The sequence below is a fragment of the Drosophila innubila genome, chromosome X, assembly GCF_004354385.1.
Source record: "Drosophila innubila isolate TH190305 chromosome X, UK_Dinn_1.0, whole genome shotgun sequence".
Taxonomy (NCBI): domain Eukaryota; kingdom Metazoa; phylum Arthropoda; class Insecta; order Diptera; family Drosophilidae; genus Drosophila; species Drosophila innubila.
Genome location: NC_047626.1, coordinates 15,444,752 through 15,467,825, shown reverse-complemented (window position 1 = coordinate 15,467,825; position 23,074 = coordinate 15,444,752). Strand labels below are relative to the sequence as shown.

General features: G+C 37.7%; 5 protein-coding genes across 9 annotated transcripts; 2 read left to right on the top strand and 3 right to left on the bottom strand.

Moving 5' to 3' along the window:
- Positions 1 to 478: 478 nt before the first annotated feature.
- On the bottom strand, positions 479 to 3,444 carry LOC117789407 (IWS1-like protein). The gene is made up of 6 exons (XM_034628426.1): positions 3,236 to 3,444; positions 2,062 to 3,135; positions 1,829 to 2,000; positions 1,391 to 1,754; positions 911 to 1,318; positions 479 to 838 (listed from the first exon to the last, which is right to left on the bottom strand). Exons 1-6 carry the CDS (start codon positions 3,255 to 3,257, stop codon positions 716 to 718), a joined length of 2,163 nt encoding a protein of 720 aa, XP_034484317.1. The 5' UTR covers positions 3,258 to 3,444; the 3' UTR covers positions 479 to 715.
- A 523-nt stretch (positions 3,445 to 3,967) lies between these two features.
- LOC117786648 (glycine-rich selenoprotein) lies at positions 3,968 to 4,922 on the bottom strand. Its single transcript, XM_034624995.1, has 3 exons — positions 4,784 to 4,922; positions 4,642 to 4,726; positions 3,968 to 4,584 (listed from the first exon to the last, which is right to left on the bottom strand). The coding sequence occupies exons 1-3, from the start codon at positions 4,800 to 4,802 to the stop codon at positions 4,359 to 4,361; spliced, it is 330 nt and encodes a 109-aa protein (XP_034480886.1). The 5' UTR covers positions 4,803 to 4,922; the 3' UTR covers positions 3,968 to 4,358.
- Positions 4,923 to 5,375: 453 nt separating this feature from the next.
- On the top strand, positions 5,376 to 15,813 carry LOC117787801 (anoctamin-6). 3 transcript variants are annotated; one of them, XM_034626432.1, is made up of 10 exons: positions 5,376 to 5,602; positions 6,725 to 6,989; positions 8,769 to 9,220; positions 10,800 to 11,372; positions 11,434 to 11,489; positions 11,552 to 12,107; positions 12,182 to 12,806; positions 13,538 to 13,743; positions 14,001 to 14,288; positions 14,353 to 15,813. In XM_034626432.1, exons 2-10 carry the CDS (start codon positions 6,977 to 6,979, stop codon positions 14,626 to 14,628), a joined length of 3,045 nt encoding a protein of 1,014 aa, XP_034482323.1. In that variant the 5' UTR covers positions 5,376 to 5,602; positions 6,725 to 6,976; the 3' UTR covers positions 14,629 to 15,813. The 3 variants fall into 3 exon arrangements, with proteins under 3 accessions (XP_034482323.1, XP_034482308.1, XP_034482316.1); XM_034626417.1 differs by having other exon boundaries at positions 8,769 to 9,307; XM_034626425.1 differs by lacking the exon at positions 6,725 to 6,989 and having other exon boundaries at positions 8,769 to 9,307.
- A 677-nt stretch (positions 15,814 to 16,490) lies between these two features.
- Positions 16,491 to 20,064, top strand: LOC117793473 (4-nitrophenylphosphatase). The gene is made up of 5 exons (XM_034633785.1): positions 16,491 to 16,763; positions 17,465 to 17,546; positions 18,280 to 18,446; positions 18,500 to 18,842; positions 19,337 to 20,064. Exons 1-5 carry the CDS (start codon positions 16,749 to 16,751, stop codon positions 19,642 to 19,644), a joined length of 915 nt encoding a protein of 304 aa, XP_034489676.1. The 5' UTR covers positions 16,491 to 16,748; the 3' UTR covers positions 19,645 to 20,064.
- Positions 19,995 to 22,238, bottom strand: LOC117793472 (pyridoxal phosphate phosphatase). 3 transcript variants are annotated; one of them, XM_034633782.1, is made up of 4 exons: positions 22,116 to 22,238; positions 20,952 to 21,341; positions 20,336 to 20,889; positions 19,995 to 20,170 (listed from the first exon to the last, which is right to left on the bottom strand). In XM_034633782.1, exons 1-3 carry the CDS (start codon positions 22,137 to 22,139, stop codon positions 20,347 to 20,349), a joined length of 957 nt encoding a protein of 318 aa, XP_034489673.1. In that variant the 5' UTR covers positions 22,140 to 22,238; the 3' UTR covers positions 19,995 to 20,170; positions 20,336 to 20,346. The 3 variants fall into 3 exon arrangements, with proteins under 3 accessions (XP_034489673.1, XP_034489675.1, XP_034489674.1); XM_034633784.1 differs by having other exon boundaries at positions 19,995 to 20,181; positions 20,342 to 20,889; XM_034633783.1 differs by having other exon boundaries at positions 19,995 to 20,176; positions 20,342 to 20,889.
- Positions 22,239 to 23,074: the final 836 nt, after the last annotated feature.

Below are 23,074 nucleotides of genomic sequence, written 5' to 3'. Positions count from 1 at the left end.
TGTATGTACATACTCTTGTCACAGCTCAATCGCTGATAATCAAATGATTATAGAATATTAAATATATTTAAGTATAACTGAACTGTAAATAAGCTTAAAATAGACAACTGATAACGAGTAAGATTTGGTAGTACTCACTTATAATATTCATTTACTCGTATTCTAAAAATCTGACAGTTCTCACTTATATTATTAATTTGCTCGTATTCTAAAAATTGTATTCATATAAATCACGAGTGTCATTTGCTATAATTCCAGAACAGTGTTGTCCAATAATACATTTTCCTATCACATTTGATAAAGTATTCTACAGCCCGTTGTCCATTTCTCATCTATATAAACATCTTTTCGGTTTAATGATATTTTTCCGTTTGGGACTCCATCTTTCGCATCGCCTGATTATACATGATAAGGATTTATATATATAGGGATGTGATATTGCCGTCTTAAGTAATCTGTATGTGAGAGCATTTGTATGGTAAAGAGGAACTCATTTATTAACTAAAGCCCATTGGCAATTGTCGAATATTTTATCAGAAAATGTTGTTTAATTTGTTTCTGTTAAGTTGACTTTTGGATGATTTTCATACAAAAACATCCACAGAAAGGCGTTAAATTTTGTGTATTACAAAATATAATCATTTTTGTTCAGTTGTTTCCGATTCATTTTATATAAAAGAAATAAATGTGTAACTAGCGGTAGTGTGATATATCCTTAAAGAGCCATTTTTCGACCCTCTATTGATATTTCGACGGCACGACGACTTTCCTTCGAGCGTTTCGAGTCCAAAAATCTTTTCATGTGTTTCTCATACCGATTAGGTTTGCGCTTTGTCGACTATAAATACAGTAAGGATAAAATCAATTGAAGATTTGGTACATTAACGAATATCGAATATGTAAAACATACCGTGGAAACTTCGCCCTCAACCGTTGACTTTGGGCGAATGACATAATCTTTATTTGAGGGCATTGGTACACGAGCGCGGGCCACCCAGCCAGGATCTCCAGGACGCAGGAGTTTATCATCATTTGAAAATGTTTGGTTTAGCGATTGTGAATTGCTGGAACTAGCGGGCTCTGGTTCTGGACTCTTATGACGACTGCGCGACATTTGTGCAAGATCACGCTCCTGACGTTCCTCTTTGCTCATCGCTGAGAAATCACAGCTTAAATTGAATATGGGACGAGCCCATTCCGAAATAAGGCGACCAGCACGATCGCGATTTGTCTTTGTCTCCTGTGGATGCTTGTATAAATACATGACAGCCTTTCCAATGCCCGACTGCTTCAAATAACTTTTATCAATAGTTGGAAACTAAACAAATTGAAAATGAAATAGAATTAAGAGCGAGGGAGACAGACAAGTCACATGAAAATGCATGCTTACATCAGATAACAGCTTTAGAATACTCTCCCGAATTTGCAGACATGGAAGGCTTTTATTTGGCAATGGAGCCAACCAGTCCGTCAGCACATTCAGTATATTGTGCTCCAAGAAGGCCAACTGTAGATCCTTTTTAATAAGTTGTGACATCACTTGTTTGAGCATTGATATTTTCTTTGTTGCCGGCTTCCCGATCAAATTTAGCTGTCGATCATCATCCGATGCATTTTTCATATTGATAATCAACTGATCAATCAGATCGTCATTATCATTTATCAGATCGATATCTCTCTTGCGTCGGCGCACCCGCTTTTCTTCCTTTTTCCGCAACAGCATGGCATCAAAGTCAGATATAAAGTTGCTGTTTCTGAGATCATTACGAAAAGAAGAAGAAAGTTATAAGATATTTTCGATATGTATTTAACTATAATCTTGACTTACTCTGGTTCATTTGAAATTGGTGTGTTCTCATCGTCGGAGCTTTCGACAATTTTGTCTTGTGTTTTCTCTGTATTCTTGGCTTCATCCGGCTGCTTCTCCATGTCATCGTCCTCTTCATTATCTGTGTCTGTTATTTTAACCCGCTTCCTCTGCAGCTTTGGTGCGTCGTCATCTGTACAATTGAAATGTGATTAATACACATGTGTATGTTATTATAATTATTATAAATTCACCTTCAGAGTCACTGTTTGCGGCACGTTTCCGATTCAATGCATCCTGGGAACCAACAGACTCTGCAATACTCTTTGAGCGCGATCGACTGCCTCCATTTCTCTTTGATTTAGCTTGACTGCGGCCGGAGGCAACGCTGTTGGATCGACTGCGACTGCGAGACCGTGCTGAGCCACTACGGGAGCGCCTGGAGCCACTGCGGGAACGGCGAGAGCCACTGCGTGATCGTGAGCGTCTGGAGCCCGATCTACTGCGAGAACGCCTGGATCCGGATCCACTACGCGAGCGTCTTGATCCGCTACGTGAGCGTCTAGATCCACTACGGGATCGCCTGGAGCCCGATCCACTGCGTGAACGTCTTGACCCAGATCCACTACGTGAACGTCTAGATCCACTACGCGAACGTCTTGAGCCACTACGTGAACGTCTGGATCCGGAGCCACTGCGAGAGCGCCTAGATCCGCTACGGGAACGTCCACCCGATCCACTACGGGAGCGTCTAGATCCGCTACGTGAACGTCTTGACCCAGAGCCACTTCGCGAGCGTCTGGATCCGCTGCGAGAACGCCTTGAGCCGCTGCGGGAGCGTCTGGAACCGCTGCGGGAGCGTGAGCGTCCGCCAGATCCACTTCGCGAACGTTTTGAGCCACTGCGCGAACGCCTGGAACCGCTGCGGGAGCGTGTGCCACTACGCGAGCGTTTAGATCCACTGCGGGATCGTCTAGAGCCAGATCCACTACGCGAGCGTCGAGACCCGCTGCGGGAACGTGGAGCAGACCCGCTACGAGAACGCTTTGAGCCCGATCTGCTGCGAGAGCGTCGGGAACTGTCAATTGCACTAGGGCTACGGCTACGACTACGTGACTTGCGAGTTACGCTAGCTGAACGACTTCTGGCGCCTGGAGATGCCGGCTCTTCCTGTGATGATTCGCCGGAGGGCAAGGCAGCAATTGCCTCTGCCGTAGATGTGGAATCAACTTCATTATCTTGCAGATTTGTGGTTACTGTGTCCAAAATTGTGGTTGCATCTTCGGCTTTTCCATCTTCTGCGTTCTTGCCCAACGCATCCGCATCCACTATAAAAACAAAATGTGAGCACACACACATACATACATACATACATAAATACATAAGCACGCTAACGCTTGGGTTTTTTTTTCGCCTTTTGTTAAATACCTTTCTCGGCCTCAACTTCCATATTGTGAGCAGCTATATGGTTCTGCTCATGTAATTCTTAGATGTAGTCTTAGCTTTGATTTTTCTACGCTTGGTGATGTGCAAAAATATTATTTTAAAGAACGTTTATAAATTACTAAATAAAATACGAGCAAACACACATTCGTACGTATGTATGTACAATACGATTAACTCGGCACATCAGACGGCTAAAGGAACGAACGGAAGTGAAACAAAAATTTTCGATATGTTAAATATACACATGTGATGCACTGTTGCCAAATTAGCTATTTTATAGCTAGTTCGATAAAATATTTGAAAATTGCTATTAGTCAGGAATCTCGCTATTTTAACTATATATTTTACTATAATAAGTGCTGTCACAATTACGATGTACTCGAAATAGGTACATAAACGATGACAATTTTGTCGGATTTCACAATTTAATTTTTTTTTTTTTAATCTATTTTAAATCGAGAGTTTAGCTATATAATTTTGGATGCTGTCCAGCCAGAACTGTTATTTTATGCTTTAAAAAGTTGACAACAAAAATGCACGGCTAAAAATAATCGATGTCGATATCACAAAAATCATCGATGTTTTTGAAAATTGTGAAAAATTCAATGTCGATATTTACCCATATACTTTTGAACTTGTTTTATTTTTTTTTTTTTCATTTTGTATACCATAAATACAATTTATTTAGCCCATTTACCTATTTTCTTTAATATATTTAAATTTGTCAAGCATTTATACCAGTTTAATTATTTTAATATATATTTACATATAAAGCTTTTTTTTAATAAATGAGAAATTTATAGATGTTAGAGAATGTTACTATTTTTATCAGCAGTTACGATTAATTTGTAATAAAAGTTTTTGTTAAATAAACAAACTTAAACCAAAAATCGAGTTGGAAAATTATTCATAACTCCATCAAATGTTCGCCCCAACTTCGCATAGAATTTTGGTCAGAAGCATCCCACTCGGTTTTGAGTTTGTGGATGCTGCGTCATAAGCGCAAAGAAACTTGCGATATCTAATCTTGAAGTTGGGCAGATTTACCGTTCAGCGGCGACCGAGCAGAGCACAAGCTCTTTGCTCAAGGACGCCGCTACTATCCTCATCCGCCGCCCATGGAACATGCTGAGCCGTTCACAGGATCTTGTTGCTGTATGCGTCCAATTCGTCGGTTTGGCCTTAGACCACCACCTCCTCCTCCTCCTCCACCACCGCTGCCGCCACCACCTCCGCCTCCTCCACCACTGCCCCAGCCACTACTGCGGCTGTTGCGGTTATCGCGGTTATGGCCATTGCCACCATTAAAGGGCGCTAATAATGTCTGAAAACTGTGAAAAACACATTAAAATCATACACAAGCCTGCCAGGATTAACCATCTACTTACAATTGCAATATTATGTACCAGAGTCCCACGAATATTTCAACAACACGTTGCCAGTCCCAAGGACGCTTCTCCCAGATCCGACCATCTGAAATCACAAATATTATCAATTCTTGTTCAAAATGTTAATAAGACATCTACTTACTGCGGTCTATGTAAACCATGTTTTTAGCGAATTAACATGTAATTATGGCTTTTGTGTATGTTTATTTATGAATTTAAGAATCAATTGTTTTGTCAACCATGACGTGTCTACTAATTAGGGATGGGTATCGATACTCCGATAACAATATTGTATCGATGCAGAAAAACGATATTTTAATAAAAGACGATATGAACATTATTGCGATATATGTTCGATGCATAAATTTTAAATATATATTTTTATTTTTTAAGCCAATTTGCTTATGTGAAGAAGTTTGATTTAATATTTAAGTTATGCCAAAGTAAGCGCATAAGCCGACTTTAACATGTACTGATTCTGTCTTAAAAAGCACCTTCAATATTTTGTTAAATCATCATGCCACTATTTGTTGAAGATGAAGTTAATTAGGCTGAATATTTAATTTTTAAAATTTGATTGAATAATGTTGAACTTATCGAAATACCATGCGATAAGACTGATCAGTATCGATACTTTCTTCCCGATGCCATATGTATGGCACATCGATATTTTTTTTTTAAGTACTATCATGGATGCAGTCATATGGTGATTCATCGATATAGCGACAATCGATAGCCCGATGGTTTCACAGTTTCAGTCAAGTGTAAAAAAAAAAACAAGTTGCAATTTAGCCATAACAAAACGGCAACGACGCTTCCGCTGGCGTCTGTTGCTACACGCTCAGTTGCAACGATTAAACATATTGTAAATAATAATCTCTAAGACAAGGACAAGCAACAACAAGATTATCGTGGAGCTGGCACAGACCACAAATACGGTCAGCTGTTACCTGAGGATAAGGTGAGTTCGAGTTCGAGTCCGAGTCGAGCGCAAATTGTATTCCAACAACTAATGCCTGATGTCTGATATCTAATGTCTCTAACCAAGTTTACAGCCCGCGCACACCACTGACTAAACTATAAACTAACAACATCGCGTCGTCATCTGCGTCTTGATTTATTTTAAATAAGAGTTAAAACTATAAGAGCCAACTATGTATACACATATAGACTTTTAATTTGAGGTAGGAGTAGGAGCATTTACCGCTGTCCACCTCCCACGCAGCTTTCTTGATACTATAACACAAAAAAGTTTGAACATACTTTTCATTATTATTTTATTTTAAGCAGTTAAACATCAGTGTTTTATGCGACATTGCCGGCGTTACACTAGCCAACATATGTACATATGTATGTGTTAGCATACAGTGACTCCCAGCTTATTTGACCCACTACCATTTTTAATATTTGTCTTTTATTGCAATTTTCAGATAAAAAAAAATATAACAGACAAATATTTTGTTTATTTTTAAAAATTAATTTAGAAATGTGCTGTTAAATTATATCTATGTATTTCTTCGTTTCATTATAAGCTAAGTTCCTTAATGGAGTATCAAATGTAACAGTAGTGGGTCAAATAAGCTGATAGCTTATGCACATACATATAGACATAATAATTAAACAGGTTAGCAGGTTTGATTTTGCACTTTGCTTTTGTCAACAAACGATTTACACTTCAACTTGACCTTTTCCAACGTATTTATTTATACGCATACATACATACATACATTGTAGTTCATATGTATGTATGTGTGGATGTGTAGATACATATTCCGTATCTGTATCGGTCACAGCTGGTTACCTTTTTGGCAATGTTGTTGCTCTGCGTGCCGCATTGCCTGAATTTGGTCAGTAATCGGCAAACAACGCGCGCGTACGCATTTTTCTAGCTTGATTCGTTCGTCTATATAATTTTTTTTTCGTTCTCTTTTATTTGGTTGCTTTTGTTTTATTAGCTGACATCATTTGGCTACTGGACAGACTTGGTGTGTGTGTGTGTGTGTGTGTGTGCATACAATTTGTTTATCACGGCCACTGCTCTAACAAACGGTTCTCTGTTCTTTGCTCTCTTTTTTGCCGTCAGTCAGTCTACCGTTATGCCTGGCACGGCCTCAAAAGCTCTTGTTGTTGTTGTGGTTGTTGCACAAACGATCGCGCGCTTTGCGTGAACTGGAAACGAGTACGTGTAACGAGTATCAAGTATAAAATACTCGTGATTTCAAGCTGTCTGTCGCCTGGCTCTCTTCTACTTCAACTTCCTCTACTTGACGCTCTCTATCTCTGTCTCGCTCAATTTCTCTCTCTCTCACTCAGACACTCTCCGTGTGCGTCAACAATGTATTCAGCGGGTAAATAAATAACAAACTCATGCATACATGCAATACCTGTATGTGTGTGTGCATCTTCAATAATAACAAAATAGAACATTGATCAATCTGCCAATTCGCCAATTATCCATTTTCATTTAGCCAATCATCACTTACATTCACATGCAAAATTTCCTGCAATTTTTGTTTTATTTCTGATTTTATATTTTTAGACTTAAGTATTGGGTGTATTTGTGTGTGTGTGTATGAGTGTTTATTATTCACTTGATTCTAAATATTCAAGAACAAACAATATATACATACAGTTAGCCAAGAAAGTGTTTTGACCAAATAAAAAAATCACTTATTCATATATACTTTTTGAAATAGTTCTGTTCTCTAAAAATTATATCTTTTTAAAATAAGAAATAAAATAAAAAACCATAAAAAATATAGATTGTTTTTGAAGAGAAGTTGTGCTAATTGTCATATTGTCAAAACACTTTCTGGACTAACTGTACATAATTGTTTGCCTGTGTGAATGTATGTTTGCACATATGTTAATAAACTTCTTTTGTATGTTTTTTATTGTGCTTTAATTTGTTTATTAAACGCACTCAACACTTGCCCCTAAAAGTCAAATAAATGAACATATGTATGTATATGAAACATTTAAGCTTTACATCTGCATGAAGTCATCAGTAAAATACATAAGTATATGTATGTATATGACAGCACACTCACTTTGCACCCATTCTAAACCGGAAACGGATCATCATCCATTTGGGATACCGGACTTAACCCCATGGTAGTGTATCATGCACATTTTGTAGCTTGCCTTCTGCTCCAATTACATAATTGACCGCATTTCAATGACCCCCAACACTTGACTATTTATAGGGTATGTATCAGTGATTTTCGTCGACTCTGATAACTTAACAGGCTTCGTTTTCTAATCAGACAGAATACAGTGGGACAATTGCAAAAATCTAAATACTTAGTAGATAACTTAGATTCGAAAGGGGTTACTTCCACATTTCCACGAAAGTATGTCACCCTTTTTTTTTAAATTTAATTTCGAAGTAGAGATTCTAATGTCAAATTGATGATAAATCAGTACAAAATTGGTCACGATCACGGTGGACTCTGAAAGGGTGTCAGGTATCCGGCTGCTATTGTGAATCTGTCATGTAGAATTTTGCCAATCTACCATAATAACTTTTTATTAACGTTGTCAATCACCTTAGCCCAAAATCAGTCGATTTGGACTTCTGTTCTATAATTTTTTTACTCTATGCCCATTAAAAATAACGTGGGCCATACAAATGGGTTGGTTCTATACATTTTGACCAAATCGGTCAACTATATAATATAGCAGCCATTCAAAACCCTTTTTTCGTCGTCAATATACAATTTCAAAGCTTCCCAACGGATTTCAAAAGGGAGATAATTAACGAACATTTAAAGATCATTAGAAATTATCCATATTATAGAACTTGGCGAACGTATTTGACGATCATGTGTACCTCCATCTAAATTATAGTTTTACTGTGGTTTTCTCAGGGTATTGTGACCACTGTGGCGTTATATTTATTTTGATTAGTATTCTCTGAATTTAGGTTTTATCATACGATTAGCCATACCTTTTTATCAGCATTGCAAACCCCTATATTATGCCATACCATTACCATAACATGCCATACAATACTCTTTATGGGGAATTCATCTAACGTTCGATGTATGTATGTATTTAAATTGACGTGTATGTTGTAGTTGAAATGTCGTGAAAGCAGGTTGATTAATCCCATATACTATTTACAGTGCGCACCCACGACTACGACTATCCAGAGTCGGAAATGGACGAGCGCGAGAGTCTCTACTTTGATACGATCTCGCTGGCCGAATCGGAGGCAGCGGCAGCAGCGGCCCATCGTAAATCGCTCTCCCAGTCGCGTAATACCATTTACCACTCGGCTGTGGATCTGGCTGGTGATGAGACGCGTAACAGTTTACGGCTTGGAGCGGAGCATATGCGATTAGCCTGGCAGCCGGGCTATCGACAGTCGACGGCGTTGGAGCATTTAAATGGTGTTGATCACACGGATGCCGCAATTGCGGCACAGGTGCTAGCATTACAAAATGGACGGACACATCTACCCACCGGCATTGGTGTTGGCATGGGAATGGGCATGGGGCATGGAGGCGGAGGCGGCGGCGGTGGATATGGTCACAGCGTTACTGGTGGCATCGGCGGAGGCGGTGGCGATGATGAGGTCTCTAGACGTCTATTAAGACAAAGTAGCACAGTTTCGAATAAAGATAAGAAATTGCCAATTACATACTCCCAGTGGAAATTGAGGGTAAACAACCAAAATCAAACCAAAACCAAGAAAATAAATATCAACATACGATCTACGCTATACAAGAAGCACAAAACATTATCTCAAGCAATGCCAAAGAAAAAAAAAACAAAAAAAAAGCTTTAAATATGCAACAAAAATATCAAACTATCATTAACAACGACTCTTATACTTATATTTCGAGCACTCTCTTTTATGTTACGCTGCATTTCTCTCACACTCTCTCTCTCTCGCTCTTCATGCGCACTCGATCAAGATCATGTTCCATTTCAGAGCGTTCCATGGCAAAACAGCATTGACTCTCTCTCGCTCTCTCTCACACACACACACACATACACACACTGAGACTTTTGTTGTTTGCACTTTTTACTCCGTTCGGCTTTAAACTGCATCTACTTCGATAGTGTGCCTAAATTAAAATATTTTATGAATTAGTGTATTTAGCATATTTAGTTATTGATTTTGAAGAAGTAACACACACACACACACACGCATACTTTTGCCTAATACGCCCACGCATTTTGTTTCTTGCTGCCTACGTTTCTCACCATATTCTTTCTCTTTTTTCTCTCTTTTATCAATAGTTTGCTTGCGGGAATGGGTAATGGCAATTTTTTAGCATAATAATAATAATTAGCTTTAAGTATATACAATCTCAATGATCGCCTAAAATGCTGGCCAAATGTCAATTCAAGTTCTCATTATCGAATTCATTTCGCCATAACTGCATTTATTGTTTATCAGTATATACAGCATATATAATTCTGCTGTATCTGTTTTCTGAAACTGAATTTTGTTTATTTTCGAAAGGTTGCCAGCTTCAGTTCGATTTTTTAGTTGATCCATCAATTAAAAATTGACATACATACGTATACGTATTATTTTGCATGCAGTTTTAGCTAAGCAAACAATAAAGCGCGAATCGCGTTTCAAAAATTTGAGTACTGATATCTTTGACAGATTTTGCTTATTACCGTTGAAAAAGGCTTCTCTTATTTTTATTTATTTTCATTTTTTGTTTATGTATGTATATTGTATTTTGTATCATTTACATGTTGTGTGTGTAGATAGAGGACTGCTTCTCAGATCGGCTGGGCAGTTTGCCAACAGTTTGATTTCGATGATTCCACAAGACGGTGGATCAGCATGTTCTGCGGTTCTTTTTCGAAAGCATTTTGCTCGGTGTTAGTCGCTGACAGGGATGATTTTCCACCCGACACTGTGAGACAATTATTAGACAATTAAATCAAGGGCCGATTGGGGGGGCGATAATGTATACAATACATCAGACACTTTCGCACCTACACGCGCTTGGCACACACTGCCTTTGATATATGCGTATACATATATATATTTATATATATGTTATTTGTTTTTGTCTTCTCATCGCGTTATTGCGTACACATATTTTGTATATACCAAATCTTTATAGACAATGTACATATCATATGGAATATCCAACTAATTTAACATCTTGCTTTATTTGCCACAGACTTATCGACGCTTTAACGATGGCAAACGCAGCGTGGACTTTGTGTTGGCCTATAATGGCGAGGATCTGGACGAGGCGGCGGCCAATAAGCGTAAAATCTTTGAGGCTAATTTAATGCGAGAGGGTATACAGCTGGAATACTATAAGGAGCAATGGGTGCACTTCATCAAGCTGCATGCACCACCCGATGTACTCTATCGGTATGCGGAAATCCTAAAGATCAAGATGCCATTAAAGCCCATTCCGGGGCAGGAGCAAATAATAGCGGATACTTCGCATGAGTTTAACACATGGCTTAGTCGCATTTGTCGCAGTCTCTTCAGTTCCGTGCAATTGAATACGGCAATATTTCCGGAACGCGAACAACGCATTCATATGGAATTCGCGTACAAATATTTGGAATTATATGATAAGGAGCATCCGAACTTTTTCGATCCCAGCACACGATATTCCATTATAAATTTTGTTATGCAACGACAGCATTTTGAAAAGGGTGAAGAAAAGGCTGACAATCTGGGCATCGAGAAGCTCGTCGAGGATGGCGTCTATCTATGCGCCTATACACTGCACGATGTGAGTTCACAATTTCAAACTTCTCTAAACCATTCCCATATTAAATGCAATGACTTTTTAGAAAGATCGACGCGGTGACCTGCTCAAAGAATGGGCCAACATTTGCAAATGGAAAAAGTAAGTGTTTTTGTGTCAACTTAAAAGTTGTATTGATTATCCTTTATTCTTCAAATGTATAGCCTGCAGCCGCTGGACTATGTAAAGGATTATTTTGGGCCCAAGGTAGCGATGTACTTTGCCTGGCTCGGCTTCTATACACAAATGCTGATCCCTGTCAGCGTTTTGGGCATTCTTTTCTTTTTGTACGGCTTCGTGACGTGGTCAAGCGATCCAATTAGTCAGGATATATGCAATGACACCGAGACAATCATGTGTCCACAGTGCGATCGAGGCTGTAATTTTTGGCATCTCAATGAGACGTGTACGTCGTCCAGGTTCAACTATTTGATAGACAACAAAATGACGGTTGTTTTTGCCTTTGTGATGGCCATTTGGTCTGTGGTGTATTTGGAGTTTTGGAAACGCTATTCAGCGGGTCTGGTACATCGTTGGGGTCTTACCGGTTTCAATCATCATGTTGAGCATCCGCGACCTCAATATCTGGCCAAGGTATCGAAATCGAAGCGCCTTAGTGCGAAGATGGAGGAGGCAAAGGCCACCTTCGATCCCGATGTGCCGTTTTGGAGCATCAAGTTTTGGCCAAACTTTACCAGCTACAGCATCATGGTGTTATTTGTAAGTGGCATCCACTAAATATATATTCATAATCTATATATTTATATATGTAAACATTACATTTGTTTTTGTAGATCTGCATATCAGTGATCGCTATATCGGCGATCATCATCTATCGCATGGCACAGCGCGCCTCGCATAGCATTTTGGCCAATGAAAACTCAATGACATACAAGATAATGGTTTTACCCATTACAGCTGGTTTCCTTGATCTGATTGTTATATCCATACTAGATCTGGTCTATAGCAATCTGGCGGTTAGACTGACCAATTACGAATATTGTCGCACTCAGACCGAGTACGATGAAAGCCTGACGATCAAAAATTATGTGTTCCAGTTTGTCAACTATTATTCATCGCTTTTCTATATCGCGTTCCTTAAGGGCAAATTTGTTGGCTATCCGTCCAAATATAATCGCATCTTTAGCTTCCGCCAAGAGGAATGCAATCCAGGTGGCTGTCTCATGGAACTCTGTGTGCAATTGGTTATCATAATGGTTGGCAAGCAGGCGGTTAATGCTATTGTTGAGATGCTTATACCCTATCTAATGCGCACCGCCAAGGAGTTAAATCAAAATTATGGCTGGTATAAACGGCACAGCGAACAGAAACTGGTGCCATCCACCAATCAATTCACTGAGGACTTTAATCTGCTGCCCGCCGAGAATAATTCACTGTATGCAGAATATCTAGAAATGGGTAAGCTATAAGTCAAGTCATTATACATACCAGGGAATAACACCGGAACCGGTACCGGAACGTTTGTACCAGTACGGTTGTTGTTAAGTTGCTAGGTCAAAGAGCTGTCCAACTTCCAACTGTCATAACTTGATCAAAACTGAATAGATTTTGAAATGGAATGTCATTTTGCTCATGATTTGGCCTCTTAATTCATTCTATATTCAATTTTTGTTCATTTAGAAAATTTAATTATTTTCGACTAAGATTCGATTTCGATGCTAAGGGTCCCCCCTTTGAAATTTTGAAAATTAAAAATTTTAAATCTCAAGTTTTCACTTTTAATCAACTCCTTATATCTTAATTAGTATAAAACAGCACTTTAAACTTGATTCTGCGACCTTTCATTTTTTTGTAAAATATTATGCCAAATTGGATAAAAATTTTGACTTGTAAAGTGGTTAAATCCGAAGTCTGACCAACTTCAAACTGTCACAACTTGATCAAAACTAAACCGATTTTCAGGTGGAATGTCATTTTGGTCTTGATTTGGCCTCTTAATTCATTCTGCATTTAAATATTTTTAAATTCGTTAAAAAAAAAATTTTTAAATCTTAAAATTTTAAAATGTTTCAAAATTGATTTGTTGTACCGTTACGTACTGAACCGAAACCGTAACCGTAACCTATATTTGTTTCGGTTTGATTCCCTGATAAAAAACATTTTTATTTATTTATATTTGATCTTTTTAGTTGTTCAATACGGCTTCATAACGCTGTTTAGCTTGGCCTTTCCATTGGCGCCGCTGTTGGCGCTGATTAACAACGTGATTGAGGTGCGTCTCGACGCCATCAAGATGCTCCGATTTGTTCGACGTCCTGTGGGCATGCGTGCCCGAGATATTGGCGTATGGCACAACATTATGACAGTCGTAACGCATATTGCAGTCGCCTCCAGCGTAAGTATTTCAATTTTTTATTTAAAAATCATAACTCTTAATTTAAGTTTTAATAGATATTTTTTTAATTTTCTGCGTAAAATTATTTATTTTTTAAATTTAAAAAATTAAATCATTGCAGTCCCTGCTAAATATGGTTCGTTTTTAAAGAATTAAATCAGAATTCTTATATTAATTAATTTACTTTTAAAAATTGTATATAACTTGTTCTTTTAATGATAATTATTTATATTTGGATTTTTTATGACTTCCACTAGGCCATGATAATTGCATTTAGCACCAACTTTATACCAAAGCTAGTCTATAGAGCGACCCATGATGATCCCGAGCTGAATAACTATTTGAATTTTACAATGGCTGGCTTTTATACCAAGGACTACTCGAATACCACGACCACGCTGCTGAATGTCAGCATGGATGCTAATGTGACAGAGTGCTTTTTCACTGAGTTCCGCAACAATGCCTGGGATAGGGACCCTTATAAGCGACCTACTTTTTATTGGAAGATATTGACGGCTCGACTCGCCTTCATTGTCATCTACCAAGTGAGTTGATCGAGAGACAATAGTTAATCCCAATCTTATCTTACGAAATTTCTTATCCTCGTAGAATATCATTACCATGCTGCAGGGTATATTGCGTTGGGCGGTTCCTGATGTTTCTGCCCGTTTGCTGAAGCGGATCAAGCGCGAGAATTTCCTGCTGCGCGAGCACATCATTGAGTATGAGAAGAGACAGGTGCAGGAGCAGTCACAGACACAATTACAAGCACAGCAAACAGCTGGCGAAGGAGCGGCTATCTCAAAGGCAGAGCCAGAGGAGTCCTTGCGTCAGCGATTAAATGGCAACAATGTCAATGGCGACAATGCCACCACCTATGTCTGAGACTCTATCTTCGCTTTTCTGTAAAAAACCATGTTCTTTGCCAGCGAAAACCAAGTGCATTTTAGTTGTAAGCCTCGAACGTTGTATTTTGTTAGGGCAAGAATACAGCTTATATATTTTTGTATATACAACACACAAACACGCACATACATACATATGTATATCTATTATTGTTTTCTACTTTGTATTAGAAATTGCCCTGAATTGTTGTTTATATTGTGTGCTGTACTTAAGGATAGAAACTCAATGTATGCACATTTTAAATGCAAATGCTCAAGGAAGTATACATATGTATATATGTAAATACTACTTGAACATAAAATATATATATTTATATTATATACTTAAGTATAAAAGCTGTTAAGAAGTTGCGGCAAGTTGCACAATTTTTATATGTAAATCCAAAATGAATTGCCAAATTGAAAAGTGTTCGTAGAAAACCGCGACTGATGCAACCGACACTCGAAATTAGATACGACAAGCTATGTGTGTGTGTGTGAATAGCCATACATACATACATACATTTATGTTTATGTTTATTTACTTAGCATAGAGCCTTAGTAGAGCTTTTGTTGTTGCGTCGAATTTATCAATGTTATATATACATACATACATACAATTGTTAAACTGCTTTACACGCATGCAGACACAACAATCACAGGCACATACACACACACACACTTGTCCAATGCGCACTAGATGTATCTTTATCATACTCGTTATTTTCAAACGAATTCATTTGTACCTTGTCGACGTGAAAAATACCAAACTAATCAAATGCGTATGCCTAGCAAATGCATATGTATGTTAACACTAATAAACAATCCAATGTACCTTACAATATACACAACAAAAAAAACAACAACACATAACATGCATACTTATGTACTTTATGTAAGTCGAATCGTTCTTCTTACTCGTTACTTTTTCCACTCATTGTATTTGTTTTTGTTTTCGTTTTATAGCTGTTTCTGTTCCCTTCGCCAAGCAATCACAACATACATGTTTTATACAATAACAAATGCAATTACAATTACGGTACGAAATAGTCTATTTTATTATTTTGATAAATATATATATATATATACAAAAGAGATGTGTTGCAATCTGCAGGGTGTTCTAATGTAAGTTTACATAGCATTGTTAACATTTTACAAGAAGCAAAAAGAAAAATTATTAACAAAACATTTAAAACAAAAATTATTTGAATAAATTGTACATTAAAATTAAACAAGATAATTTCAAAGATCACAAGTTGAAACAATGGTAATAAAATGAAATATGTAATTTGGATAATTTCTTTATGATATTTAATTTGTTTAACTAATTGGAAGGTGATAAATATTGAGATGTTTACAAAAATTCTCTAATGAGCCTCATATTTAATGATTCTTACCTGATATACTGGAGGTATAGAGATTTTTAGAGCAATTTTAACTTCTAGTATCTTATATTTTCAGAATCTGGCTTCAGTAAGAATGATCATTAAAATTTTGATATGAATTTGATCTCTAATTTGTTAGTTTTATTTGTATATTCCCGCTTAGCTTAAAAGATCTTTCTTAACTTACGTTTCAGTGAAACAGGTCAGTACGTTGAAACCGGAAGCTCAGCTCTTTACACTGTATAGAATCCACATAATAAATAAATCGATATATTGAATGTTGATGGTGGTAAATCAATTGGAACAGAGTGCGAGACTGTGGCAACTGACGATGTGGATATAAACAATTGAAGCATATCAAGCTGACACACAATAATACCCGTAATGTGCTCCAGTTCTATGATCAGCAAGTGTGATGGTGCTAATGTAATCATCTGTAACTAAATTGAAACCCCTTGAGTCCGTGTCCCTCTTACTGACCACAGATCGCCGTCCCTGTCAATTGTCTTTGGCCAGTCGAGCAGTTGGTTGACAAACTGAAGCTTAGTTTTAAATCAGTTGGCGTAACGCTTCAATGGGATTTGCATAAGTCGCACAGGCCAGAGGCATATTCTAAATGCTGAACAAAACTAAAAAGAACAAAACGTGCAACAACAAAAAAATAATCATAATAAATCTGTAAACTTTGAACCGTATTTGCATCGATATCATCGCATTTACCGCTCTGTCAGCGACAATGAGCTGCATTCCCGTAAGTATTCAGTCGAGATGTTGCGTCGTCTTTGGCAAGCAGCTCGGTCTTTAATCCCCACTAAGCCAAACCCTAAGCAATATCAAGTGGGTCAACCAATAACAGCTAATCTGTAACTTTTAATTTGTTTTAATTTCGTTCGTTTCTTCATTGTGTGTGTGAATTAGTAACAACTCATTTTGAGCTGAGTATTCGTTTAAGCTTGTTTCACTTCCTTTCGTTTCTCTATATTTATATTGATGTATTTCCGTTCCTTTCCATCATTATAGATAACTGTACCGCAGTTTCATTTCCGTTTGTTTCGCCAATTCATGGCGAACAGTTCATTTGTAACTATCCATCTGTATCTATATATGCATAAAAAAAACAACGATTTTGTTCACTATATTAAACAAATTCTGTATTTAGTTACTGTATCCTAGATCCTGACGAAATTGATAAATATCGAACTACTTTATCCATTACAAACGATTGGTTAAAATCGAATTTACGTTTAAACACTCGACAGTAGAATAAAAAACGTTTTTCGTTCTAAAATTTTAGCTCTTAAAGTCCCTTCGATTATACGCTTTTTTGTTAATTTTTAATGGGTTTAGGGTATAAAAATGAAATAAAATTTATTTCATTGTCGGCATGAAACTATGTATTGTTACTGTATATTGAACGTTTTTTTTCTTTCAATTTGTTACATTTCTTTGCAGCCTAAATTCTTCAAGCATCTTTCTGCAGCGGAACGTGAAAAGTTTTTTGATACCTTTGATGTCGTTTTCTGCGATTGCGACGGTTTGTTGTATTAGATAGTTTGAAGTCTAGACTTATTTTTCTAAGCCAAGAGCATTCGCTGCCGCAGATCTTGGACTTTTTGCAAAGTAGTCGAAACAAATTAACATAAAAAAATAGTCTATTCTTTAGAACAGAGACATAAATTTGGTTCAATATCACTGACGAGCCGATTTCATAATTTATTATTATTATTTATTTAACTTCTTGATGCTACAAGTAATAAGACTTGTAATTTAATGCTTCAGTCACAATAATTTAGTCATAATAATTAAACAAGAAACAAAAGTTATTGACAAATAAAATGGAATACAAAACAAACTTGAAATTATTACATATTACATTAAATTACTTTATGTTATATTTAAATTACTAAAAGTGACTTAAACTAACACAATAGTTTTTCGTATATTTTTAAAAAGTTTAGTGTGCCCAATAGTTTTTTTAGTTGTTAGGTAATTGATTCCAAAGCCTAACAGCATGCACAAAGAAATTCGAGATGATACGAAGTAAATTTAGTCAAAAAAAAGGCATTTTTGTCTTATAATATTATGCAGTATTATCAATACTCTGAGCTTGATCCAAGAATGCATTGACATGTTAATTTAAATATGAATGCCACACTCAGCTATAACTTACAATAAATGCATGGTTAATTGGAAAATGATTACTGTAGCAAGAGGTATTCTGGAGAGCTGCCTTTCTTTCTACAGCTAATACCTTCTATCTTCGTCAGGCGTTGTCTGGTACACTTTGCGAGACTTCATTCCCGGTTCAGCACAGGCGATTGCGGAGCTTCAACGTCGTGGCAAGCAGCTGACCTTTGTGACCAACAATAGCATCAGCTCCGTGGAGCAGCATCTGCAAAAATTTAATAGCCAGCCAGAGCTCAAGATTGAAAAGGTAAACCAAACGAATGAAGAATTACATCTAATCTAGTCTTATATCGCAAACAGCAACAAATTGTTCATCCGGCGCAGACCATTTGTGATCATCTCAAGTCCATTGGCTTTGAGGGTCTCATCTATTGCCTGGCCCCGAATCCTTTTAAGCAGCTACTACGCGATGCAGGATTCCGTTTGTGCCAGGAGCACGAGGGCTCCATTATCGAAAGCATTGCGGATCTGCGTGAGGTCATCTTTGGAGGGGACACTGTGCAGGCCGTCATCATCGATGTGGACTTTAATCTGACTGCCACCAAACTAATGAGAGCTCACGTCCAGCTGCAGAATCCCGAGTGTTTGTTTCTTGCAGGAGCTGCCGATGCAATGATACCCTTTGGAGATGGCAACATTATTGGTGAGACTCAATTCAGGGCCTCTTTATATCTGGTACTCATAGTTTCCTATCACAATCACAATTATCTAGATGGTATTATTTTTTTTTACGTCTCGGTTCCGAAACAACGGTATGATTTCGGTTCCAAAAAAATAAAAAAATCTTTAATATTAAAAAGTAAGATTTATTTAATGACATTCTTATTCAAATTAATAATATAGAACAAGTTTAGTTTGAAAGATTTTGATTATACCTTAACATCATAATTAAACCGATATTAACCTGTTAGATATGAATCGGTTACTTTGCGGTTATTTCGCTTTCAATAATTTCGGTTTCGATATAAAATAAAAGCTCTCTTTCGGTGAAGGTTTCCTATTCCAATCGGTTAATACCGGTTGACGGTTACGATTAAGGTTTTATGCCCTGATTTAAATTGACTACAGGGTATTTTATAGTCGGCGACTCGACTATAGCATTCTTACTTGCATTATATTGTTAACACTGATTTTTAGGCCCTGGCGCCTTTATTGATGTCGTTACTCAGGCCAGTGGGCGTCAACCCACGGTGCTGGGCAAACCGGGTGATGCACTGCGTCAGATTTTGCGGGAACGCCATTCCGATTGCCCAGCTAACCGGGTGCTCTTCGTGGGCGACAGCCTGGCCAGCGACATTGGCTTTGCACGTGCTAGTGGCTATCAGACCCTCTTGGTCTTAAGCGGCGGCAGCAGCGCAGCAGATGTGGCCAATCTACCGCCTGACCACGCCCACTTGCCCGACTATGTATGCGATTGTCTGGGAGATTTGTGTAACAAGTCGTAATGAAAGAGATTGACATTGTTTAATGATAAGCTTTTAAGCATTTTAAATGGTTCCAAATGTTTTTAGTTTTTTTTTTCTTGCTAAATATTTTACGCTAATTATATACATCTGTAAAAAGCTACCATATTTAGCCTACCATTCCACCATATAATAATGACAATTTTCTTTTCTAAATTCTTGAATTTCTATACATAAATATATACATTTAATACCATTTTATTTATCAGTTCAGCACGCTTATTACCACTTGTCTTAGACAAAGGTCAAACGAGTTTGTAGATAAGATTAAAAAAGAGCATAAGCAATCGCAGAAATCAAATGTACTACGTACTAAGTAAGATCGAGAATCGGTTTATGTAAGTAGTTTAAGTTTTATTTATGTATTTAAAAACAGCACAAATAAATAGACGGTTACATAAATAAGGATTTTATGGGAGTTAAATATAATAATTTTCTTACGGATGTAGGGAAAAATGATATAACAGGTAAAATAAGGCAATTCATGTGGCATGTAGCTTGTTAGATTGTAAATAAATTTAATTTAATATATAATTTATATAGACTGTCACGTTAAACAATCAGGAATGAGGAAATAGTTGTATAAATGAGCCGGTCACTGACGAGCGAAGCGAGTAGGGGTCAAGCCCCCCAGTAGTTGTAAAAGGTTTCAGACTCATTCACGATCTCAAATGTTGTGGTTGACTAGACATGTGCTCTGGGTGTGACTTCCTCAAAAAGTTTAACAAAATCGGCCATACTATCGGCATAGTAATCGGGCAGCAGGTCAGAAGAGGTTTCTGTCTTGAGCTGGTCGAGAGTGCAGCCACCGGTGAGGACGAGCAACGTTTGGAATCCGCAAAGGCGACCAAACTTTATATCCTGGGCAAGCATATCGCCGATCATGAGCACACGTTCGGGCGAGCTGACCTTATGCTGCTGCATGAGCATATTGCCCAGTTCTCGTCCAGGCTTACCCAGCACTGATGGCTCCTTGCCGCTGGCTTCGATCAGAATGGAGGCGAAGGGTCCAGGACCAATGATATTCACACCCTTGGCCACGGGCAGCAGACGATCTGTGGCGCCGGTCAACAGCAAGCAATCCGGATGACGCAGATACATATGGGCACGAAGCAGCTTTGTCGAGGTCAAATTAAAGTCCACATCGATGACAACGGCACGCACCGGCTGCTTATCAAAGATGTTACGGGCCAGATCTTCGAAGCTCTCCTCAATGAAATGATTGGGCTGTCAGGGAAGAGCTTGGAGTGAGATTGCAGTTGATTTTCAGCTGGAAAGGATTTACTTACGCCATCAATCAGCTGGTAGCCCGCATCACGTAACAACGCCTTGAACTTTGGTGTGGCTATAATGTAGATGAGTCCATCGAAATTGATGCTACGCAGATAATATATAAGCGTTTGAGCCGGATGCCAGATCTGTTCCGGCGACACTTGCATGTCCAACTTTGCGAAACGACTTACAGTGGACTCCACGGTACGTGCACTGTTGTTGGTCACATACGTGATTGCTTTGCCGGCATGCTCCAGGGCTGCATAGCCATCGGCAGCATTGGGTACATTGTACTCCATGGTCCAGATAACGCCATCGATGTCGCTATAAACCCGATCAAAGGATTCCACAAAGCGACGTTTCTCCTCCACATTCAACTCCAAAATGTGCTGAGGTTTCCTTAAAAGCTGTACAAATAACAAGCAACAAAGTTTGGTCAAGTGAACTCGGCTACAAAATATCCTGCAGGCAGGCAATAAGATACCCAAGCACATATTCGCACTCAAAAACTCAAATCGCGTGAAATTTTCATCCAGATACATATTCAGGTAACTTACTAGTTCTTGTTTTCTTTAAAATGTACTTTCAAAATAGAGTCTTATCGAAATCCAGCATCGAAAAACTAATCGAAGTTCAAAATGAAATATTTTAAGCATAGTAAACAAAATCCATTACAAAGCATGATGAAATAACATGTCACACGCAACCTGTCACTATTGACAGTGATTAAAATTAAATAAGAAATAAACTAATTAATATTTTAACTCAAATAAAAATCATTATTAAGACACAGCACATATTAAAATTAGTCGCATTAAATATTCCTTTAATTTTGGCTGAAACCACAATCGCCCAAAATTAACCTTAGCACCAATTCATAGTGCTAATCAACAGATATAAGTCTAAAAAAATAAATAGTTTTGGCACATTTTTTTTGTACTTGAATGCTGTTCAAATTAAAAATTTGGGAATTGCCCATATTCTCAATCTATCATAAATGTATGGAGTTTTGTAAAATTTTCGGTTGGTTTCGATTTCTGTGGCACTCTTGAGACACTTGATACACTTTATTGGGTCTGCCACACCTCCAAATGCCTGTTATTCGCACAAACTTAATGTACCCTTAACACAGGGAATACAAAAATTGTTTCTTCGCAGGAATTGGACGATAAGTAACTCACGCTTGCACTGCTGTTGTTGGCCATGTTACTGGTGCTACTGAAGGCGTTATCTGTGGAACGTACGCTAGTCAACTAATGTGACGAACTCGACTAACGCATCATAAAACTAAAAAACTGCAAAGAAATGAAATTAACACTTTCCAGCGGCATTTGAAGTCGCTGACAGATGAGTATGATAGTGTATGTGTGTGTGTGTGTGTGTATGTATGTATGTATGTGTATGCTCCCCATTGCTTGCTATCATAGCAATAAAAAAAACAAATATAAAAGCTGTTGTCGAGTCTCCGACTATGAAATACCCGGTACTCAATTTAAAAATTTTTTATTCTGGCCTGTTCCGACTTTTACTTTCGACAAGATTTTTCCAAAGTGGAATTATTGAACCTGTTCAAAATTAATTTTGGTAAAATTTTGCGCATTTTGCGATAAATTAAAAATACTTTTTCGTGTTTGGTGTGCATACAGAAGGACTAGAATGTTAGAACTGATCATGAATATATATACTTACTTTCACGCCTCCTTTCTTCATTGCAACGAATACAATATACCCTTGTACCCTTCGAGTTTCGGATACAAAAACAATAACGCAAATGAATACGAAACTGAATCCAATACCAACAACATTCCATGTGGTTGTTGTTGCCATTGCTAAAGCTTATCTCTGGCTCTCGCTCTCTATGTGCACGCACTCTCTCAAATTCACCATATCTCTTTGTTGCTCTCATTGTTTTTACTTGCGCTCTCTCCTTTCAGAGTCTTCTTCTGCACCCACAAACAACCTGTGTGTGACAAATGTGCATATACACTAATGCATAAATATATGCATGTACTAGTACACGTGTATGTCTATTAGGGTGTTCGCTATTTTTCGATTTTAAAAAGTCTAATGTCTCATCCTCCAAAAAAAAATTTATATTTGATAAAAAAATATCATATCAGAAAGTCGTAGCAAATTATCC

Bases quoted from the DNA above. Each gene is read 5' to 3' on its own strand.
- LOC117786648 (XM_034624995.1), bottom strand. The intron at 4,585-4,641 runs GTAAGTAGATGG...TGTTTTTCACAG, and splicing joins TGGTACATAATATTGCAATT to TTTTCAGACATTATTAGCGC.
- LOC117793473 (XM_034633785.1), top strand. The intron at 17,547-18,279 runs GTTTGTTGTATT...TATCTTCGTCAG, and splicing joins CGTTTTCTGCGATTGCGACG to GCGTTGTCTGGTACACTTTG. The intron at 18,447-18,499 runs GTAAACCAAACG...TATCGCAAACAG, and splicing joins CAGAGCTCAAGATTGAAAAG to CAACAAATTGTTCATCCGGC.
- LOC117793472 (XM_034633782.1), bottom strand. From the start codon at position 22,139: ATGGCCAACAACAGCAGTGCAAGC. The intron at 21,342-22,115 runs GTGAGTTACTTA...TTATTTGTACAG, and splicing joins CCAACAACAGCAGTGCAAGC to CTTTTAAGGAAACCTCAGCA. The intron at 20,890-20,951 runs GTAAGTAAATCC...CTTCCCTGACAG, and splicing joins GCTACCAGCTGATTGATGGC to CCCAATCATTTCATTGAGGA.
- LOC117789407 (XM_034628426.1), bottom strand. From the start codon at position 3,257: ATGGAAGTTGAGGCCGAGAAAG. The intron at 2,001-2,061 runs GTGAATTTATAA...TCAATTGTACAG, and splicing joins CGCAAACAGTGACTCTGAAG to ATGACGACGCACCAAAGCTG. The intron at 1,755-1,828 runs GTAAGTCAAGAT...TAATGATCTCAG, and splicing joins CCAATTTCAAATGAACCAGA to AAACAGCAACTTTATATCTG.
- LOC117787801 (XM_034626417.1), top strand. The intron at 11,373-11,433 runs GTGAGTTCACAA...ATGACTTTTTAG, and splicing joins GCGCCTATACACTGCACGAT to AAAGATCGACGCGGTGACCT. The intron at 13,744-14,000 runs GTAAGTATTTCA...GACTTCCACTAG, and splicing joins ATATTGCAGTCGCCTCCAGC to GCCATGATAATTGCATTTAG.